At 40.4% G+C, this 23108-nt stretch overlaps 1 protein-coding gene across 1 annotated transcript in view; it reads right to left on the bottom strand.

Moving 5' to 3' along the window:
- FAM81B (family with sequence similarity 81 member B) overlaps positions 1 to 18483 on the bottom strand; it is a 33118-nt gene extending 14635 nt beyond the window's left edge. Inside the window, exons 1-4 of the mRNA XM_063128620.1 lie at positions 18436 to 18483; positions 13307 to 13481; positions 11052 to 11113; positions 2800 to 3058 (exon numbers count right to left, since the gene is read on the bottom strand). Coding sequence (XP_062984690.1) covers positions 2800 to 3058; positions 11052 to 11095 — 303 coding nt within the window. The 5' untranslated portion in view covers positions 11096 to 11113; positions 13307 to 13481; positions 18436 to 18483. The remainder of the gene's footprint in view (positions 1 to 2799; positions 3059 to 11051; positions 11114 to 13306; positions 13482 to 18435) is intronic.
- Positions 18484 to 23108: the final 4625 nt, after the last annotated feature.

The raw sequence follows: 23108 nt of genomic DNA on the forward strand, positions 1-23108 counted from the left end.
TGGAGCCATCCCAGGGCTTTCCCTTGAAGCACTGATTTCCCACTTGGAGTGAGGTGACAACACCATTCTTCGTTTGTTGCCTTGCTCCGGAGCTGCGGCGGAGACGTGCCCCAACTGATGGCAACCCCTGATTGGTTGTCATCGGCTGGATAAGGGAGGGGGTAGGTCAGCGAGCCAAGTGTGCGCTGGACCACCTCCATGCCTCCATGAACCAGTGGAGCATCGCAGTCAAAGGAAAATGTAAAAAAATAAAATAAAGAACTGTAGTGAGGTGCTGGCGTGCCAAGACAGGGGGAAGGGGCAGCCCAGCAAGCCAAATGACTGCTGGGCCACCTCTGTGGAGCTTCTCATTAAAAGAAAAAAGTAAAAAAAAATGGAGCGAGGTGCAGACTCCCCCCTCTGCAACTGCTTTCTCTTCTGTAGCAGGGAGGAGGAGCAGGGAAACAATGGGGGGGGGAATGGGGTGCTATGGGCGGCAATGGCCCCTCCTCCTCCTCCTGGTGAGGTTTTAAACCCTGCATTGCGCTCTTTGCTGTGGGAACTACCCAGGAGCGAAAGTGGGGTCTCGAGGCACCAATGCAACCTTGTATAGACACGGCCTGGGAAATTAGTGTTTCCCAATGGCATACATATATATAATTTCAATACAGGGGAAGCATGCAGGTCTCCAGGCCTGATTCAAAGCTATAGCCAGGTGCCACAAAGTTCTGCTGCTGCTGTCACTCATGACACTTGTTCCACAAGCTGGTCATCTAAGGACTAAATTCTAACATTGCTGTTAATTCTCAGACTCCATGAGAGTGTGGTAACAGATAAAACATTATCTCCTTTTCTGCCTCCAACTTTCTCTAAGTAATTATTATTTCATGAATATAATTGAAATAACAATGTTGAATACTCTTTCAAAACGGTTTTAATTATGATTCTCCCCACAGTCTGAAAACCTCTATTAGAATGTGTCTGTCCTACTAATAGTTTTATTTCTATATGCCAAGTGCTGATTGAATTTTTCTACTGTTTCCTAAGCAGAGAGATCCATAACGACTTTGCCTCCATTTACCTCCTCATGCTGAGTATTACTAATGTTTCCATCAGTACAGTTATGATGACTCTGAGAATGGGACTGTTAACTTTACTCTCCCTGGTGACTTCCTCTGCCAAGGCCCAAATTATTCATGGTTATTATGTCCGTCTCATATTCCTATGTTAGCAAGACTGATTAAAAACCACCTTTGTTCCAGGAAGCATTTCATTATTATGATGTGTGTGAGTGTGCATGAGAGAGATCTTGGCTCATGGATTCCACTTATGCTTTACATTGGGTGGGGGAACCTGCCCTCCACCCCCGTTGCCATCCAGTTCCAAATACTAAAAGGGGGGATGTGTATAAAAACATGAGGTAAGTCCCCCTAAATAGACTTTCTGAGGTAAAACAACAACAAAGAAGCAGTAGGAAAACACAGGAGGGTAAAATGGAAGAGGACATAATCTGGATCCCCCATAAAATTCCATGGATGAGGCTAGGCAATTGGACCGTAAAAAGCCTTGTCTACAAGAACCCTGAGAGCTAGGCCAGATCTACACCAAGCAGGATATAGCACTTTGGTATATATAATGTGCCCTGGGCCCAAACAGTGGTCAAAACCATTATAAACAATTATAAAGCCGTAGTGTAGATCCTGCCCAAGTTTACATATTGTGAAGAATAAGGGTGGTAAAATTCTGGACCTTACTAGTTATTGCACTGCAAAGGTATGTGTTTGTGATATTTTTGGATGCTCCAGCTCATAAATACCTGACACATCAGGATGAAAAGTTTAGTACATAAAGGGAGAGTTTTTAACATTGGGGAGCATGAAGAAACATGCAATCAGAAATGGTATAGTTCACATTTCTACCACCTCATTCTTCCTACTGTGTAAACTTGTTCTGAGTTTTCAGAGTTTGTGGGATCATTCTGTTGTCATTGCTTAAGTGTTCCAGCTGCACCAGGATTCTTGTCATGGGGCAGAGACCTTAGGTTCCTCCCTGCCACAGGAAAGTTGAAGCAGAAGTGCTTTGGAAAATATTACCTAGCAGTTGAAATGTGACAACTAAAAGAGTTTTAGAACTGAAAAGGAGTACTGTCTCTGTGTCCCAGGGAAACAAGAGGTAAAGAAAATATAGAGTCCAACTTCAATTTCTGGACAGTCAGCTGAAAATGCCCCTGCACTAAATGCACATAAGAAGAGCTATGCTGGATCACACCAAAGGTCCATCTACTCCAGCACTCTGTTCACACAGTGGCCAACCAGCTGTCGACCAGGGACCCACAAGCAGGACACGGTGCAACAGCATCCTCCCACCCATGTTTCCCAGCAACTGGTGTATACCAGCTTACTGCCTCAGAAACTAGAGCTTGTATATATCTTTTTAAATGCATCTCTAAGTCCTGGCAAGTTCAGGGATGGGTTATGCAAAGAATCAAGTTATTTTAACCCCAGTCTCTGGTTCCCCATAATTTAGGGTAGAGGCCAAGAAACTCCCACCTGTGCCACCGGTCAGAATCTGTCCTTTGAGGATTCCCTTGTCATAAGGGTGAGACCTCCACATATTTTGCATTCAGGACAGAAGGTAGATCCTGGCAACAAGTTAACTAGACTTCCTGCCTCCTGGGGCGAATAAGGATATACATATTTTATAAGTAACTTAAGATTAAGTAAACCCATCTGCAGTTTAAAAGGGAAAAAACCCATTGCTAATGAATAAACTAGAGGTTTTACAAATTGCCAGTGATGCCAAACACGACTTCTGAGGTACCTCTATGTCATGGCTCAGCTTTTTAACGATGCTTGTAATGGTCTGGATGTGGTTTTCCAGTAGCTGGCGCGCTGCTGCCTCCCCTTGATGAAAACCTTTATTCCCCTGAAGGTAAGAAACAATGCCGTCTTTGATCCGAAAGGCCTGATCCAGAAGAACAGCGGTGGTCCTTTCCTGGTTGGACATCCGGTCTTCGAGGGAATTCACTCTGCTTCCAGAAACATTAGGAATCGCAGGCAAGAAAGACTGGCTCAAACTCCTGTCCAACAAGCAACAGCACAGGTTAAGAGGATATTGAGTTAAAGGTAAGCCATTTATGATTGTGCCCAACTATGACAAGGTAAAATATAACAACGATAGAGTGTATTCATGTTGTAATTTCTCCCCCTCCTCAGGTTGCATATTTCTATGTGTGACTATATTATACGGCTTTCAAGACCATGTAATCTGCCCAAAGCAAAAAGACTTTGGATTAGGAGGTTCACCACTGGGGAGGTGTGGGGGAAAAGCAAACATTTTGGCACTATATTCAGCGACAGAGCTGGGAGGGACTATGGAAACAAAGAGTGTTGAGAAGTTTATCAGTGAGAATAAAGGAGAATTATTTTAAAATTATATGGAGGTGGTACCTAACCCCGGTTAGATTGAATAAGATAAACGATCAGCATTCAGCAAATTGTTGGAGAGGTTGTGGGGAAAAAGGAACGTATTTACATATGTGGTGGCAATGCAAATATGTACAAAGATTATGGATGATGGTGTTTTCAGAAATTGAAGAAATAGTGGGAATGAAAATAGAACAAACACCAAAGATTGCATTGCTGTCACTATTCGAAGATATAAAGTGTGGAAAAGGAACTATAGAGCTGATATCGAGTTTGCTGGTTGCAGCACGATTGATGGTAGCTAGGTACTGGAAGGTTCAAGGGGAATATTCTATAGAAGATTGGTATAAAGAAGTATGGGATATAGCCATGAATGATAAACTGACATGTAATATTAAGTGGAGAAAAGGCGTAACTAAAATAAATGAGTTTGAAGGAATCTGGAAACAGTTCCTAATATTTGTGTTTATTAAGGGAAGTGGGAAACCGCCAGCAGAAGAAACGATTAGATTTTGGACTCAGGAATGATCCCGAGGTGGGGGGTGCACTTTTATGTTAAGAATGATGATGTTGTAGTATGATAAGGTATATGTAATAGTTATTCAACATATGTACTCAACATTTATTCAATATGTATGCAGCAGTTGTTTGATGTTTTTCTGTTTTTCTTCTGTTATTATTATTATTATGGTAATGTTTTATGTATGTTTATATAGTGTAGAAAATAAATTAAAAAAAAATCAAAAAAAAAATCAACGACAACATGTGCAGTTGTTACCAAAGGTAGTAAGAATGTAGCTGCAAGAAGGGTGACAGAATTTTATTATAGCACTGTAGTGTATAAAACCAGATATTTTGTGTGACATGATATGGGATTTTCTACAGCCACAGAAGAATTAATTCCTGTGGGACTAGATAGTTTACCTATGTTTAAACAATGCCCAGGAAAATGGGTCCCTAATTCTTTACTGAGACATAAATAATACATACAATTCCTTCTGTTCTAAGCCAAGAATATTTAAGCAGTTACTGGGCAATTAAAAAGACATAAGATCATATTATTAAACATAAACCAGCCACATTGGTTAATAGATTTGGAGCTGAAAGGATCGAGCTAAATTTTCACCCATGAATTAGCTGGCCACGTATTATCTCTGTTTACATCTAGGTATATGGAATCCTTGAGATCCTACCTCACAAGGTTGCTGTAAGGTTAATGCCTGTGCAGTATATCTAAATTATTAACAGCAGCAAAATAGGTTCTAGGATGAGTGCAAATTCAGGCCACCTTTAACTTAAACAGATGCAACCTCCAGAAACCTCAAGGCAATCTCAAACATTACAGAATCCCCATACAGATGGCACTTCGTGTTCAAAATCATGTGCAGCCTGCATGGAAATCATTGGCTGCTGAATGGTCGCAAGTGTTCCATAAAAGAAATATTTAAAGTTGGGAGGTTAGATGTTAAAACCTTCTAATAAATATGAAAATGCTGTGAAATTATAGATAAGGAGGTCTTCCTTTGATATCCGAGGATGAGGAGGAAAGGCATGCATTCTACTTAAAAAGAAAGTTCTAATCTTACAGATCAATTCCTGTAAATGTTCTTATAAAAGGTATTGACAGTTCTAGTATAGAACTGCAATTACAACCTGCAATTTTGCCCTTTTCTTTCAGTTTTTATGTTCAGATTCTATTAAGACTTGTGGGGGTGGGGGCCTATTGCCATGCAAATGTGTTTTCAGTTATCAGCTCTATAATATATAACATATAACTCTGCCCCCTCCCCACTGGAGTTATTACGATCATGTTCTGCTACATACATCTTACCTGGAGTCATGGTTCCACTGAGGCTAGATAGAAAATTATCAAGCCTTAAGTCAGTTGCACATTTAAACGTTCTGTGCTTCAGTCTAAACCACTTAAGGTATATTCTGCCAATCCAAAACTGTATTAAAGGAACCATCTAAGCAGCGGTTCATAAGTAAGGCAGGATATTCACTCCTGCAGCAAGAAATGCTAGTGCAGCCTTCCCTAACATGGTGTCCTCCAGATGTTTTGGCCTACAACTCCCACTATTCCTGACCATTGGCCATGCTGGCTGTGGTTGAGGGCGTTGTTGTCCAAAACATCTGGAGGGCACCACACTGGGGAAAACTGTGCTAGACTGTTTCTATATACCTGGTGCAGCCAGGACCAGGAGTTTGGGATGGTGAGAACCTGGACTTATGGAGTACACCAAAAACTTGGTGTGGTGCTAGATTTGTAAAATGTCCTGGTACCCTTCTTGTTGTGGCTGTTAAAAATGATGCTAGTTAGGATTGCCATCTTGCTGGTTGGAAAGGGAGAGTATTTACTCTCCTATATTTGTCTCTTTAGCTCAGCATCAATGCTAGTTAAGGAGCAACTTTAGTTTTGAACAGATTAAATTCAGCTAACGTTTCTTTTAAAAACAATGTTGGTGTTTTTGTGGGAGTGGTGCCAACCTTTGCACCAATTTAAGATATATTACATATATTATAGTCTGCTTTTCTCATGGTAGTAATTCACAGAACAACTAACTGTTAAAATTGAATGGTATTTCTATTTTAGAATTAACATTTTCTTCCAGAGTCAAAATGAGGAGTAAATATAGTACAAGCCTTAACCTTAGCAGGTATCTGACCCTTCGACTTAAGTACTTTACCTATTAAGCAAACCAATTTAGAATACAGCTGCAGTAATGGATGCAAAGACTGAAAAGGTTGATGGCTTAGATCCAGCAGTATCCTAGCATGACTGAAGGCACTTCTAATCATGCAAGGGGAGGCAGGCCCTAATTTCTGCTGATTCCCCCCCTCCAGCTGCAGTCCCCTGAGTCACATCCTCTGGCCTTCAAGAGTAGCTTTTTGGGGCTGAAGAGGCTGCAACAGAATGCAGGAAAAAGGAGGTAGAAAACCCCATTCCACAAGCAAAGTTCTGCTCACAGTTGTTGTTATCCAATCCAATATCTTCAAGGAAATCAATATGACCAGAATAGTGGCACTATGTTCCCAGTGACAAGATTCCTGCAGAGCATGCTCCAAGGATCTCTCCAGCAGCTCATCTGATGCAGTCCACGTGTTTAAAAAGACCAGGATAATCTTTACCCAGTGATAGAAGAAGACTGTTTCAAATCCATGAACCCAGAAACAGTTGCAGAAAGTCATCCACAAGTGCCCACCTACACAAAGGTTATTTGGATTCTGATCATTTCGAGCCCTTCTCAGAGTGGACATTACTCCTACTAATTACAACATGTCTCATTGACACTGCATGTTCCTTTTACCAATGGCCAGAAGACTAGGGTGACCAACTGTCAGGATTTCCCCAGATTTGTCCTGTTTTTTGTTCTTTCCATGGTGTCAGGAGGGATTTTCTATAATTTTCAATAATGTCCTGGAATGACACACCTTCCCCTTTAAGGCTGCCATTAGCATGGCAGGAGGGAATGGCATGCTTTCTTGAGGCACATCATTCCCCCACCCCGAGCTCCAATTGAGGTCTTAAAGGGGAAAGTGGGTCATTCGTGGACATTATAGAAAAGGCCCCAATTGGAGTGGATGGTGGTGGTGCAGAATGAAATCCTTTCCCCTCCTCCACTCCAATCAGGTTCTTTAAGGTGGCGGGGGAATAACGTACTTTCTGCAGGACTCAGAAAGCTGCTTCCACACACACACACTAGGTGTCCTCTTTTTTGGTTTCCCAAATATGGTCACCCTACAGAAGACCTACCAGCAGTTTCCACCATTGGCATCTGTGCATTAGGCCTAGTTTGGTGGACGTGTATTCTCAAGCAGAGAAAAGCATCCGGCACAAGATAGGTTAAGACAACAAAGCAAAGGACAGTAAAACATTTATTAGATCTATTGTTGAGGCAAGGTGGCTCATGTTGTACGAGTACATAGCTAGCAAGGTCTTAATTATTTAACAATGCATCTACAGTTAACAAATTTTGTGGATATGGCCCAGTATTGGGCAAAAGGTGGAATAATAATAATAATAATAATGATAATAATAATAATAAGGCAGGGAGTGTTCTGTCCCAACTGCACATTGTGTTAGTTGTTAGATTGCCCCTCTCCCTAGTCTTTGCATTTGTTAATGTGGATTGATGAAAGGAACATGCAGTATTAATGAGGCACGTCGTAATTAGTATGTTGAAGACACAGGATACAAAATGGATTTCAATGGTACACCACAGTGTAGGGGCCCATACCACCATGTGTACACACAGAGAAATGGACACAGTTGCGTATTTTTGTCACATCTTATAATGTACATGCAGTTTTCCTGTTCAGAAGAAAGGTCCATGTAGGAAAACTATCCTGGGATCAGCTAAAATAAGGACTAGACAGAGTAAAATGCACTGGAAGAGTTTCCACTATTTAGCTGCTTTTTGGCTTGCTTTTAAAAACATGTTTAAGTATAGACAGTCTCTCTGCCTTCAGTCTACATAAACATCATAACAGAAAAATAAAAACATTGGCTTCTTTTCTCTTTTTATGCTGTTTATTTTCATAAGTGCTGATCCCACTGGGAAAGAGCTAATGAACTGGAATAACATGCATTATACAAGATGATGATGATGATGATGATGATGATGATATTACAAGGCTAAGAGCATTGGGAAAGTGTTTTCAGGGACTGCTTCTGGGGAAAACAAAATGGTAAAGAAAGAATAGTGACTGGCCTCTGGCCTAAATATAAGCCCAGAGGTTTCAGGGGTGTTGAAACTTTATCCTATGAAGGGCTATTGCTACAAGGGAAATGTCTGGGGTTGGGATACAGCTAATGGGTGGAGCCAGAGCCAAAAGTGAGTGGAATTTTCCTAATTGCATAGATTTCTGGGCCACCCCACTGAAAAGTAGGCTGAGGGCCCCGAAGTTAGCCTGCTGCCTCATGTGTTGTTGAGGATATTATCCTTTCGCCAGTGTTGAAGTAAGCAGCTTTATGGCACCAAGTTGGCGCTGCTCTGCCGCCAAATCCTGTGGTATCATTGGTGTAGGGTGGCGCCCAGTAATCCCCACTCAGGGAGGTAGTGCAGACTTTCCAGCACCCATTAGGCTTGCTGGGCCTGCCCCCTCCCACTCCCGTGGCTTCCAGAGACCAATGGGAGGTTGCCTTCCACCTGGGAACACCCCCAGTGCAGCGCCAGAGCAAGGACAGATGGTGGAAGAGCTTTGCTGACCTCGCTTGGGCAGGAAAAGTTGAGGTACATTCCCAACTTTTCTGCTGCAGATCTTTGGCTCTTTGCCCCAGGGTGGCTCCAAATCAGCAGCTGCGTCATATAACCAACACAGCACAGATTCTGATCCACCTAGGGCAAAGACAATGTTTAGACAGTCCCCAGCTTGACTTCGGTACATGACATGACACAGGAAGATCTTGTCTTTCGCCTCAGGCAAGAAAATGTCTTGGGCCAGCCCTGGTGGCCCTATTTCTTAGGAGAGGGCTGTTCAGCAGAATTTGGGACAAACACTGGCACACCTTATCCTGCCTAAAGTAGTTATTAAAAAGCTTAGGGTTTCCCTGCTGGTGGAAAAATTAAACTAGCTAGAATGACCTCACCCACCCTGGTGCCCTGCAGAAGTCTTGGACTGGTGGATGATCGGAGTTGTAATGCCAGACATCTTTAGGACACCAGATTGGGGAAATTTCGGCTAGATAAGCGATCAAATAAAAATGAGGGCTGTGAATTTATTGCTCTATCAATTAACTGCAGAGGATATTAACATTTCTTAAATACACTACCTGAAAACTAGAAAACTCTTCTGAAAATGTCACTTAAGCAGATATGTTTAGAAAAGCCGTTTCATCAAGTAGCATTACATGTTAAGTCCCCAAAGAAGAATAAAACATTTGGCCCTGATGATTTAACAGCTGAATATTACAAAACATCCATATTTGTGTCTGGATCTTTAACTGAAACAATTAATCTTAGCTCTAATAAAATTCACCCTTTTGTAAACAAGCCTTTGTCTGCCTGTCTGTCTGCATGACTTTGGATTGACTGGAGCAGTGCCAAATCACATTAATTTTTCAGGGGAGCTGATCCTAACTTCGTGTGGAATTGCGTATACATGGCCCCACAGTTTCAAGATTTTAATGGCTGGAGACTGATCAACTCAAGTAATTTCAGCGGAGCATGTCCCAATTGCAATCTCTCCTGGAAACAGGGTTGCCATAAGACAAATTATTTATGATGCCAGTTCACCCATGTGCGTTAGACATAACAAACGGAGCTATAAAAAATGAGTTGGTCTTAAAAATGTGTGTCACGAGCCATACAACCAGCACTCAACGATTTCATTCCAAGCAGAATTTAGGGACTGAGGGACATGTTTTCAAGAGCACTGAAATACTGCCAAACTGATGTGTATCTCTGATTTCCAGTGCTGCTTCCCTTGCAGGAGTGAATAAATGCAAGTGAATCTTCTTCAACATCTGCAAAGGTGAGCTGTTTCGTTTTTCTTCGTGCTGAAGAAAAGGTTTGTGCCTTGTCACCTCGGGCTATGGAAGTTATTCTGAATTCTTATGACCACTAATTCTTATGGTTAGTGGGCCTCCTCCCAACACAGACAAAGAGGTCACCCTGTATCCTGCTGCTATCTCCATTCTGGGATTGGAGACAGTGGTGGGGATGAGGGGGACATTGGAGTCCTGCCCCCTGGAGTAACCATAAAATGCTCTGTAGGCTGGATTAATCCCTCTCCCCCGCTTTATTGCTTTCAGAACAAAACAGCTCACTCTTACCGCTTGATTGTATTAATTATATTCCCTTAGAGACATGTGAGAGCATCCGTCAGAGTGAGTGGTTGCTTTAATTCATTCACTGAGAAAAAATCATTTATGCTCTTTGCTCTTGTGAAATCTGTATCTGAGGAGAATATAAAGAATAACCTACTGCACTGACCTTTGCATCCTGTGAATTTTTGTTGTTGCAGTTTTTACCTTGAGTTTAACTCAGCTCAGTTTGTTTTTTTTATCATACATTCACTATTATTTAACTGGAACCGTGGTATGATTAATCTCTTGCTGACCCATAATGCTTCAAGGTTGTTTTTAAAAGCTGTATAAAAGGGTTTATGTGTCCCAAAAATTCAAATTTTAATCATTTAAAGAAGTGATTAATGTCATCTTTCTACTAGGATATACCACATTGCAAAGAGTCTTGGGCCGACATTTCTTAAAATTGATATAAACTGCTCCATTTGTCTGAAAAGCAGAATAAAAATATAATTGTCTATATTTACATAGACAAGGTAACAAATCAGTTACATTTTGGTAAATTTAAGGAACATATTTATCACAATATGAATTCAAGGCAGGTTTAGACATTATGCATTGGATATTGTCTAGGCAGGAGTCTAATGAGGATGAAGAAAAACTGGGAGAGATATCTGAGAAGGTTAAGACAAGGCATTGGAAGCTTTGAATGGAGTGTATTTTTTGGAAGTCAGTAAAAGGTGAAATGGAAAAGAAGGAATGTCCAGATGCCTGCTTTAACTCAACAACTCTTAGTAATGATGCCGACTATCACAAATTCAGCCCTATTTGTGTTATCCTTCTTAATCAAATTAATTGTGGCTTGTGATAATTGAAAACCTAGAGAATGGCTGACTTACTTGTCAAGGCGTTTAACCAACTCTGTTGTGTTCTCTGTGGACATCTTTATTTGAAGTATTATCTACAACATAGGCCAGAAAACATTATTAATTAAAGGCTCCACATCCACCAATCAAACTAATTGCATTGCACTTCAAACTGTATAGTCTTACTTTACTGAATGGCTTGCAGAAAACCTAACGTAGTCATATAATCCAATGTTCAGAACAACTGGGGGCATGTCTACACCATCGGGTGTAGAGGGAGGGAGGATTGTGGACTTATCGGCTTCCATGATCCTCCCCCAGCATCTTGATGGCCACACGACGTTCCAGAAGGATGTCGCTTCCACCATTCCCCACCCCCCGAAAAAGGGAGAATCTCGACTGCTTTCCACCTATGCCTTGGGCAATCTCCCTTAACTCCAACTTCTACTCCTCCATGTCCCTCTAGAAAACCCACTACTTCAGCAACACCTTTTCTGAATTCTTCTAAGAGCAGCTAGCAACCTGGTGCCCACCAGATGTTGTAGCTGAAGCACGAAACATCTGGAGGCAGCACATTAGAGAAATTTGTTCTAGTACAGGGGTGGACAATGTGTAGCCCACAGGCTGTAAGCAAGCCCTCTGTTACACCCCCTAGTACTTCCATTTTTTTAAAAAAAGTATTATTATTATTATTATTATTATTATTATTATTATTATTATTATTATTATTATTATTATTATTATTAAAATGGAACCCGTAGCAGCTCCGGACCACCAAAACAGTTAAATTTTGTTTGGAAGCAGGTTAAATTTAACCTCTGAAGCGCTATGGAATGGTTTGCCACTGAATCTTGGCCCTTTCTGGACTAGACAGTGCCCTGAAGATTGTGGCCAGTGGCAGGGATCTGGTGCAAAAATAGCCCCAAGACCTTCGAAAGTTGCCCTCCCCTGTTCTAGAACATAGTGTCTAGCATACTGCTATTATTGTTGTTATTATTACAGTTGTGCCATCTATATAAATGGCACTTCACAAAGAACAGTTACTAGTATTTCTATTATTGGGGGTTTTGTTCTCTATGGGGTCCATCACACCTATTTTTTCCCTTGGTTTGTCTCCATGTTTTTTACCTCTGTTTCATAAGCATGTCAAGGTAAAGGTTCCTTTCACATGGGTTTGTGGTATTGTGCTGCACTGTGAAACCTCCCTTTCGCTTGTTTGCCTTTCCACTCCACCCCACCCCTTCTCCTGCCCCCCTCAGTTCATTGGTTGTGGTAATCGGACAGGCGTGGGCTCTCCCTCCACCCTTTGCTCTGGCTTTGTTGTCTGGCGATTTACTGATTTAATGTTTCATCAGCTGGGCTCCATTTCTGCAGGCAATGAGGGTGGGGTTGGAACAGTAAAAAGTCCATTCAACTGACTAAGTACAAGTCTGTTTGTTCGACAAGGCATGCTGGAGGAGGAGAACCGCCCCGCCATCCCCTTTCATCAGCAAGACTGCATTCAAAGCACACACACCCAACAAAGGAAAAAGCAAGAGGACAGCAATACATAGAGGCTTAAGGGCACATTAAATCCGCTTTGGGAAAGTAATCTAGATTTTCCTCACACCAAAATAATACACAAAACAGAGGAAAAGTGGCAAAAAGTGAGCAGGACAGAGGCGATGTCATGTGAGTCCTGTGCTGCAAATCCAGATACCAGACATGGTGAGAGTGTGTTAAACTGCTGGTGTGATGGATCTCTATATGACATTATTACTAGTAGTAACATACTATTCGTAATGATGGCATATAGAGAGAAATGCTAATTATTATTATTATTATTTATTTATTTATATAGCACCATCAATGTACATGGTGCTGTACAGATAACACAGTAAATAGCAAGACCCTGCCGCATAGGCTTACAATCTAATAAGTTGTAGTAAACAATAAAGAGGGAAGGAGAATGCAAACAGGCACAGGGAAGTGTAAACAGGCACCGGGTAGGGTGAAGCTAACAGTATAGAGTCAGAACAAACTCAATGTTTGAAGGCTATAGGGAAAAGAAAAGTTTTTAGCTGAGTTTTAAAAGCAGTGATTGAGTTTGTAGTTCTCAAGTGTTCTGGAAGAGCGTTCCAGGCGTAAGGGGCAGCAGACGAAAAAGATAATAACATAATTAGATTTATTTCTGCATAGTACTTACAGAAAAGACTTCTGATAATGAATACTACAATATCTATAATGCACTACATATCATGAGGATTGCAAATTGAACTGTCATAAAATAGTTTAGATAAGTGTCTTACCTCAGACTAAGGAGCTGTAGTTCTGTAAACCCAACAGTAGGTGTACAGCTTCGTACTGAACAACTCAGGCTGTTATCCAACTTTGAATGATGCTTAGAACTGGTCTTGCTGTTTCCTAGGTGATGCCATGAGCTCAACATTCCATTTCCATGGCTCATGACAGAACTTGGGCAACCTGAATTAGTGAAACATAAAGCGTCTTCAGGTATTCCGTTTTTATAAGTGTGGAAGGTGCCATGGAAGGTGCATTCTTGCCATACTCCCTCCACATGCAACCTCCCCATGTTAATCGGGAAGCTCTGCAATAGTGCTGGTAAGGCGGGGTTCTGATCTCATGGAGCTCTGATTAGTGGAACTGAAATTGACAACAGACTCTCTGGGGGAAACTAGTCACAAGGGAACAGCTCTAAGCTTAGTGGGGTCTTCCACTTTCAGTTTCAATAAAGCTTTGGTTGTAGGCCTAGCTGTTGCTGCCTCTTTCAATTTCCTGCTTAACCAACAGGGAGGTTGGACGTGAAGGAAGTGGGGCTGAAGTACTCAGCTCTTCCACCCTATCCGTGCTTACAAAAACTGAACATCTGAAGGGGGTGTTACAGTGATCTTTGATTTATAGCATTTGAATTGGTGACTAGGCTAATGTCTGTATGTGGTTGAATGGGAAGTCAACGACGCTCCTTTCGTACTGTTAGATTTGCTTATCCTTGTTCCTTGTTTATCTGTGCAATGGAGGAGGTTATAATATGGTATGATACTGACATGAAGTCCTCCCATAGAGAAATATTTTGCAAAAGGATGGTTTAATCTCCTACAAGGTGTAATATACCAACCTGCCTGGTCACTGAGGTCATTATAGGGAATGATCCTGGTGGTTCTACATGGGCCTACGGCCCGACTGGAGTCCACGAGGAGAAGAACCTTTAGTGTGGTGGCCTCTTTTTGGGGGGAATTCTGTGCCCCATAGAGTCCAGGCATGCGCCAACACTGTGCTGCTTCCTGCACCCCCTGAAAACAGTTCTTTTCCAGGAAGCATTCCTTAACTGACTAGCCACCATTTTTAATTGGTATTCTGTTTTAAATTGAACAATTTTAATATACTGTTTTAATCTTAACTTCTTACTGTTTTATTTCTTATGTTCACTGCTCCAGATTATATTTTAGATATGGAGTGGTATATAAATATTGTAAATAAATAAATAAAGTCTTTTGGATTTTCCCATGCTGTAGCTATTTTTACTATTTTATTCTCTCTAAGGAATATATGTACATTGCTTAATGGGGCTTCAGCAAGCATCTTTATTTGCATTCCCAGCATTAGAGATTGCTTGGGGGAGGAGAGAAACAGCTTTAGTTGGTTTCTTGTTTCTGTGCATCTTTTGTTTTTCAATACTGATAGCAAATGTCTCTCTGATAATACAGTGCTGATATTGTGCAGCCTGAGGGTGTGAACAAGCTTCTTGAAGGACTGAGGCCTGCCGCTTGTATGTTTGCCCATCTTGGCTTTTAAAGTCTTCTAGGGCTGTATGTTTGATCTCAGCAGTAATAAAACCTTCTTTGAGGAAGGGAGTGGGGTCTTCTACACTTAAGGAGTTGGGGCTTAGGCCTTCCCGAAAAAAGCAAATCTAGATGACACACACACACACACACACACACACACACACACCCACACCCCTAATCTAACATAACTATTGCCTGATAATCTAACCTTACATTTTTAAGCAAGGTTCTGGAGCAGGTGTTGGGTTCTCAAATCCAGGTAGTCATGGAGGATACTCATTATTTGGATCCACTCCATTCTAGATTCAGGCTTAGCTTTGGGATAGAAACAACTTGGTTGCCCTTGTCGATGACTTACACTGGGGTATGAACAGAGAGAGTGCAACCCTGCTAGTTCTCCTGGGCTAATCCAGAATAATCTTTAGGTGCCCTGCTTGTTGGCCAGCCACCATGTAAGGTTGATGGGCACCACAGATAGGGCCTTTTCAGTAGTGGCCCTTACCCTATGATAGGGGTGGACAACTTCTGGAGGTCTAGGGGCCAACTTCTCCCCCTCCCCTGAACCCAATGGGACCACACACCTCCCTGTCACGACTTCCAGGTGTGCAATTTTTCTTTAAAACAGGGTGAAATAGCTGCTGCAGCTTCTTTTGCCATTGTTGCGCTGCCAAATTTTGGTAGTGTGGGAGTGTAAGAAAGGCTGGGGGGTACATGTAGCCCACATGTTGCCCAACCCTGCCCTCTGGATTTCCCTCCAGAGAAATATGTAGATTGTCCCACATATGGCTGCTTTTGAGAGTTTTTGAAACTTGTCTATTCTGCTTGGCTTGTAATTTGAAAAGAAAATTATAGTATTCACTCCTGATGGATATTTTGGAATGTATGTTTTATTGAAATGTATGTTTATATTTTACATTGTTTATATTTGGTATGATTTTATTAATATGTTTACTTGAATTGTATTGTTAAGCCTCCTTGAGAACTCTATGGCCTTGAAGGCAGGGAAGAACTGGATTAAAGTACTAGTATTATGAGTTTCATGGATGTGCCTGAAATAGCAATATGATGTGTATTTCTCCTCCTCCCCCCAACAGTATTAAATTAAGCAAAATTAATCACACAAAATATCAAGGTTAAAAAAACAGCAATGTAATCATAAATCATATATGAGTGCTTATGTCATATGGAACTCTTATTTTCAGAGAGATTCAGAATGGATTGCAGAAAGCAGCACATTTATTGAGTGGGACTGGTCTGAATATACTTTCACTCTTTTTTGTTCATCCTGTTGTGTTTTAATGTTCAATTTGGTATTGTTTTAACTATCTTTATTGAATAATAATAATAATAATAATAATAATAATAATAATAATAATTTATTTATTTATTTATTTCTTACCCGCCCCTCCCTCTGGATCGAGGCGGGGAACAACATTAAATACAATATTTTGTTGTAACCTACTGAAGAAGGATTTGTGACCTGAAGGCAGGAAAGACATAATGATGATGATAATGATGATGATGATGATAATTCATAGCTAATCTGCTTTTTGTACAATCTCTTCTGGTTTATCTTTATTCCAATTATTAATGAAATAGGAAAAAAGCCTCAATGTATTTTCCTGTCCCATAAACATCTCCTCCCACATGTACATGCACTGACACTAAGGTTTTCTTCTGGGATCCTTCTTTGGGAGCCTCTGCCATAAGAAGTGATAAGCATTGGTTATTTCTCGGTTGGACTACTGCAACCTTCTTCTCACTGGCCTTCCTTCTTCTCACATCAGTCCGTTGGTTTCTGTTCACCACTCTGCTGCTAAGATCATCTTCTTGGCTCGCCGCTCTGACCATGTTACTCCACTTCTGAAATCTCTTCATTGGCTTCCAATTCACTTCAGAATCCAATATAAACTTCTCCTGTTGACCTACAAAGCTTTTCACTGTCTAGCTCCTTCCTCTCTCTCCTCTCTCATCTCACACTATTGCCCCGCTCGTGCTCTCCGCTCCTCTGAGGCCATGCTTCTCGCCTGCCCAAGGGTCTCTACTTCCCTTGCTCGGCTTCGTCCATTTTCTTCTGCTGCCCCTTACGCCTGGAACGCTCTTCCAGAACATCTGAGATCCACAAGTTCAATCGCAGCTTTTAAAGCTCAGCTAAAAACTTTTCTTTTTCCTAAAGCTTTTAAAACTTGATTTTGTTCTGACTTTATACTGCTACTTTTACCCTACCCTGTGCCTGTTTGGTGCATTCTCTTCCCCTCATTGTTTTATTAAGATTTTATTAGAATGTAAGCCTATGCGGCAGGATCTTGCTATTTACTGTTTTACTCTGTACAGCACCATGTACACTGATGGCGCTATATAAATAAATAAATAAATAAATAAATAATACCAGGAAAAGGGCCTTTTCTGCTGTGGCACTCTAGTTATAGAATGAGGTTCATCCGGTGCCTATGTTGTACTCTTTATGGTGCCAGGTGAAGACTTTTCCCCCCCAAGCATTTTTAGCATTTTAGCATTCCAGTTTTCAGCTCTGCTGTTGCATTTTAAATCTCTGCACTGCTGCTAGGTTTTACTCTGGTTGCACTTTTAAATTGCAGTTTTAAGCCATTATATTTTATTTTGTATTTTATGTTATGTTTTGTGGCTTTAATTTTTGTGAACCGCCCAGAGATCTTTGGCTATAGGGTTGTATAGAAATGTAGTAAATAAATAAATAAAATCTGAAGCATATTAACTCATTCCTAAAATCATCTCAACCTCTTGGCCAGATTAGAGATTTGGGTATTCTTTTCACATTTTGCCAATGATACATTGGTTGTCATTAACAAAATCCTAACTAGTTCACAATGTTTTCTTCTTAGATTACCTTTTTAACATAATTACTAATGAATTCTACAGTGGATTTTATAGCTCTTTAATACCCTTTAAGGGTTTTGGCCAATATTATTTTCACTGTCCTATGATCCCATCATATGTGAAAAAAATGTGTCATCAGTTGATTGGCAACTCCAGCAATTTCCAGAGCAATTAGCAATTTTTCAACATCTGGCACAGGTATGATATGAATAATACAAAATGTTGTAGAAATGTTATTTCACTTAGACAGCCAAAGCGTACTTAGGACTAAACCTACACATATAATTCAGCATTGTTCAATGAGAGAGAGATTCAAATCCCAAATGAGAGAAGTGACATGAAAATTCCAGTTTCTTAGGACTATAGAACTAAAACAAAATCAGAGAAATTGCCCTACTTATATATGCTATAAATTTATTAAACACAAACAATAAGCAAACCTAGTCAAATAATACAAGATACTGCTCAACACAATTTGTCTTTCTAGACAGTGGATTATGACAATTATTCCCTCTTCCGCATACCGTTGCAACTTTTGAATTCCTGTGAGTGCATCCAATCTTTGAAAATCACAACAGAACTCTTAAGCGAGCATTTTACCTTGTCTTTGACACTTGTCATCTGTCTTTTAAAAAGCTTTAAACTGGTCACATTCACATTTTCAGTGCCACAACAAGCTGACTCCAAACTAAGACAACCTGACATCTTCCTGCAGTAGCCATTTCTTTCCTCTTCTAGTTTGCCTGGCGCCTTGCTAAAAATATCAGAACTACCAATACCTGATGGTAAAATTCTTGATGGAACTACTGTACTTCGTTTTGGAGCGACAAATCAAAAGAGGAGGCTTTGCAGCATTGTGTTTTTTTCTTGATTTGTCATGAAGAGCAGCAAATAGGTTCCACAGGATTTAGCACTCTTGTCACCAAGATTCTTTTGTTTACTTCTGTCTCTAGGCAACCAGAATGCCTACAGTGCTTTCAGGCAGGGAGGTGTACAGGAAAGCTAAGCGCTGCGTGTGTCACACTGTAGCATGAATATAACATTTAAATATGTGTGTTTTTATTCTGTGCCTTGCATTTGAACCCTGTAGGGCTTCTCATTCACCTCTCAGGAACAGGTGGTTCAGGAAGTTGAAAAAAATGTCATCAAGAAAGAAATCCAGTGGATCTTGAAGCCTGGGGGTTTGTTTCCAGGAGGAATGAATGAGAAGATATAATTTCTTCCCTTATTATGATTGTGTTTTGGATCCTGCCCACCACCACCCGCCCTTAAATTATAAAAACAGAGATTAGTGATAATCCCTGGGGAGTGAACTCAGGGTTTTAGTTTTTTGAGATGAACCCTAGAGGGAAATGTTTGCATCTATGTTTAAGATATAGGCGGGTGCTTTAGAGTCATGTGAATGTGCAGTGACAATTTTATTTATTTATTTATTTATTACATTTTGAGACAGCCCAATAGCTGAAGTTCTCTGGGCGGTTCACAAAAATTAAAACCATAATAAAACAACCAATAGTCTAAAAACAGTATAAAATACAGTATAAAATACAAAATACAGTATAAAAAGCACAACCAGGATAAAACCACGCAGCAGAAATTGATATAAGATTAAAATACAGAATTAGAACAGTAAAATTTAAATTTAAGTTAAAATTAAGTGTTAAAATACTGAGAGAATAAAAAGGTCTTCAGTTGGCGACGAAAGGAGTACAGTGTAGGTGCCAGGCGGAGTTTTGACTAGTGCAAATAACATAGTCTTTGTTTTATTGGGCAGTTGTGTTTATTGTGTTATTTTAATTACTTAGACATACATTGTATATGAGGGTTTTTAATTTATTAGTTTTATTTGTGAATATCCTTGTGTTGAAAGTTTATAATGCATTTGTGAATGGGTGCAGTTAATTATTCTATAGTATTTTTGTCCCTTATTTTTTGGAAGTATATGTATAAAATTATAATATGTTTTTAGTAGCCTCTGCGAAATGAGTTTATCTCTGAAACATTTGGCAGACTGACACAAAAATAAATAAGTGATTTTTCTCTCACTTTTGTTTTTTAGCTACTTTGATGCCTTCCTGTTGGCTATCTTTAAGAGGCAAGTTAGAAGGCTCATCGCAAACAGGCTATTCTGGGAGGAATAGTTCCACTTTTTCAGTAGAAGACTATATACTTGGGCCTGCATGATCTACACATACATACACAACCAGAAGGACCAGTGCTCTTGGATAATTCACGGTTACGTTGCACTTGTTTTTCTCCCTTTCCAATCCAGGTTTTTCTGCCATAGATTTTCCTAGTAGGTTGTAATGATAAACTATTGGATTTGGGGAATAAATCTGGTGCCTGCTGTTGTTCTCACTTATAAAATAGAGATCTTATAAGGCTAAAGTAGAAGGTACAAGTTCAAGCAATAGAATAAACATGAAAGCAAAAAAGAAATCAAAAATAAAACTGCCAATTTAGGACAATTACTTTTCCAGGTAGGACACCTGATTTTTTAACAGCTGTGCAACCAGGAGAAATTTAGCTGGTTGAACTTTTCCCACCTTGGAAAAACAGAGATGGGGAAAAGTGCAGCTGTTGAATTTGGGCATGCTAAAGATGCATGAAAAGGGTACTAGTGACTCTTTGAGATTTTATAATTGCCACAATATGATTGTGACTAACTCAGCTTTGTGATGGCTACATGTGATTAATTTCACTCACTTTGGAAATATCACAAAATAGACAAGAACTGATACAGCAAGACATGTGAAGGTAGTTATGCTCAGTTCATTTGTAATGGTTGATTTTGATACATTAAAAGGTGTATTAATTCAAATTTAGCCCTTGTGGGGTGCAACCCATCACTTGCCAGCAGTCCATCTTCCAAGTAGTGTAACCCGTGGTCCCAGAATCCAAAACTCACGTCAGCATCACCTTTGTAGCCAGTCATTCATCTGGAGTATTTTTCTTTCCCTTTCTAATCCTCTTCCAACAACAGGGAGGATGGATGAGAAAACTATCTGGGTCCCAAAGTTCTTGAGTTTCCTTCCAAGAGCTTCAAAGTCTGACATGATTTCTTCGTAGCTCCGCTTGGCGACATCAGGATATGTGAAGAAAAGGATATGTGTCAGTGGGCTTTATGAGCTTCGGAAACCCTTCAGTCACATCTTTAATCTGTGCTCCAGGGAGACAGCATACCTGGCAAATCCATGGGTCTTCATGACATACTTGGGTTTCAATCCCATGCAGCAGGGAGTCTCCCACAACGACTACTCTTCTCTTCTTCTTGGTTGACTGACCTTCTGGCACTTTTCAATTAGTCACAACCTGTAGACCCAGTACGGTTTGTGTATCAAAGTCTACAATTTCAAATTCCAACTGAACTCTTTTATCTTTATACTTGCAATCCAGATTAAATTCATCAGATTCTTGCAGTCTTTCTCCAGAGTAGGTTATTAATTTGGTATTTGAACAATGAACTGGTTCCACTTGCCAGGCTTTTTATGTTTTTAAAGACATAGCATTAGCCTGTGCCCCTGTGTCAATTTTAAAAGTCACGTACATGTGATCATTTATGACAAAATCCACACACCATTCAACTTCCAGAGCTGTAGAATTCAATGTACCAATGAAGAAATCATGAGTATTTTTAGTGGTTTCTTCTATTGAAAATATCTGTCTGCCTTGAATTTTCCTGTCTTTGGTTTTATACATTTTAGCAAAATGATTAAGTTTGCCACATTTTCTGCATTCCTTCCCATACACTGGACAGAAATTTATGTCATGACTGATGCCACACTTATAGCAGGCCTCCATGCTGCTTTTGAACACTGGGTGAGTTCCTCCAGGTTTGTGTAGGGATGGAAGAATCTGTGAGTATTACTTTCTCCTGCATTCTAGTTTTGTAAATTTCAAATTCTTTCCACCTGGGATATGAAAAATTGCACACATTTTGGTCATTCTTATCAAAAACAAATAGAAATGAAATGTTCACCCATCCCAAAGTTTCTGTGTGTATAACTGCATACAGATTCATTTTATCCTGGAGGTGATACAGAACGGTTCACATTTAAAGTGGATTTACAATTTTATTTTACTTGCTACATCTATTAAATAACAGGGAAACAAATTTAACATGTCATGTCTCATTGTGAAAGTTCAGAAACCAAATGCTTTCTGTCTGTCTGTCTCTCTCTCTGACACATAATCAAATCAGGGCTTTGGGAATCAGTCTTACAGCCATAAATGTCAGGACAAAATGAATTGTAATCTATATTTTGTCTTCTACAAATAGTGGGAGAGTGTTTCTGGTTTTCTGAAAAAGTACCAGCTCTAGCTTCCTTTTCTGTTACCTGATGGCCTTCTCATGCTCCCTGGTTCCTCCAGTTACCTTAAATCCCTTCTTTCCTCCATGCTTCTTTTTCTTGCTCCAATTTCCACTTCTCTTGTTTCCCTTTTCTTAGCCTTTTATTCCAGGTGAAATAAAAGACTTGTGCCAATATCAGCTGGGTAGGCCTGCAAGCCAATAAAAATCTATCCTACTTTTCCTACCTTTTCTGTCCTTTCTCCTCACCCCACCCCTTGTCTCTTTTCCATAAGGATCGATCTGTAAGAAGCAATGTGCACCAAGTGAAAACACAAGAGTAAAAAACATTTGAGCTTCTCCACATGGGGCTTATATCATGTGATCAAGAATGGTTATTCACGGAAGTTAGCAGTTCCTTTACAAGACATCAACCTCCAGGGCCCCTCTTGTGGCTTATTAGGTTTATCCCACTTTCAAAAAACCAGAGTTAAGGCAATAAGGGACATTATTTGATCTATTGCCTGTGTGAAATGACAGTGTAGCACTATAATCACAGTGCCATCTAGTGGATGTAAAATGAAACATATAGAACCTGTCAAGAACAGAAGTCCTCCATGTGTTCGCCCCATATAAAGAAGTCAAACTCAATATGGCAAAGACTCCAGAAACAGAATACCCAACTAAGGATGTGGGATTTCAGCCTCATGTGATGAACCACATCAAGTTGGGAGGGTTGTAGGTAGGTGGAGGGAGAAACTGGGCAATTAGGGCACAATCCTATGTATGTTTAGACAGAATAAGCCCTACAACTCCCAGCATTTCCCAGCTGGTATGGCTGGCTGGGGAATACTGGCTTCAGAGCAGGATACGGAATTGAGACTGCTATGGTCGCCTTAATGGATGATCTTTGCAAAGGTATTGACAGGGGGAGTGTGTCCCTGCTGGTACTTTTGGACCTCTCAGCAGCTTTCGATACCATTGACCATGGCATCCTTCTGGAACACCTGGGAGATTTGGGAATCGGGGGCACTGTGCTCCAGTGGTTCTGGTCCTGCCTCTCAGGTAAGTTCCAAATGGTGATGCTTGGGGATAGCTGCTCCTCAAAGAAGAAGCTGTTGTATGGTGTACCACAAGGAGCCATCCTATCCCCAATGCTGTTCA

Source organism: Elgaria multicarinata, chromosome 6, assembly GCF_023053635.1.
Source record: "Elgaria multicarinata webbii isolate HBS135686 ecotype San Diego chromosome 6, rElgMul1.1.pri, whole genome shotgun sequence".
Classification (NCBI taxonomy): Eukaryota; Metazoa; Chordata; class Lepidosauria; order Squamata; family Anguidae; genus Elgaria; species Elgaria multicarinata.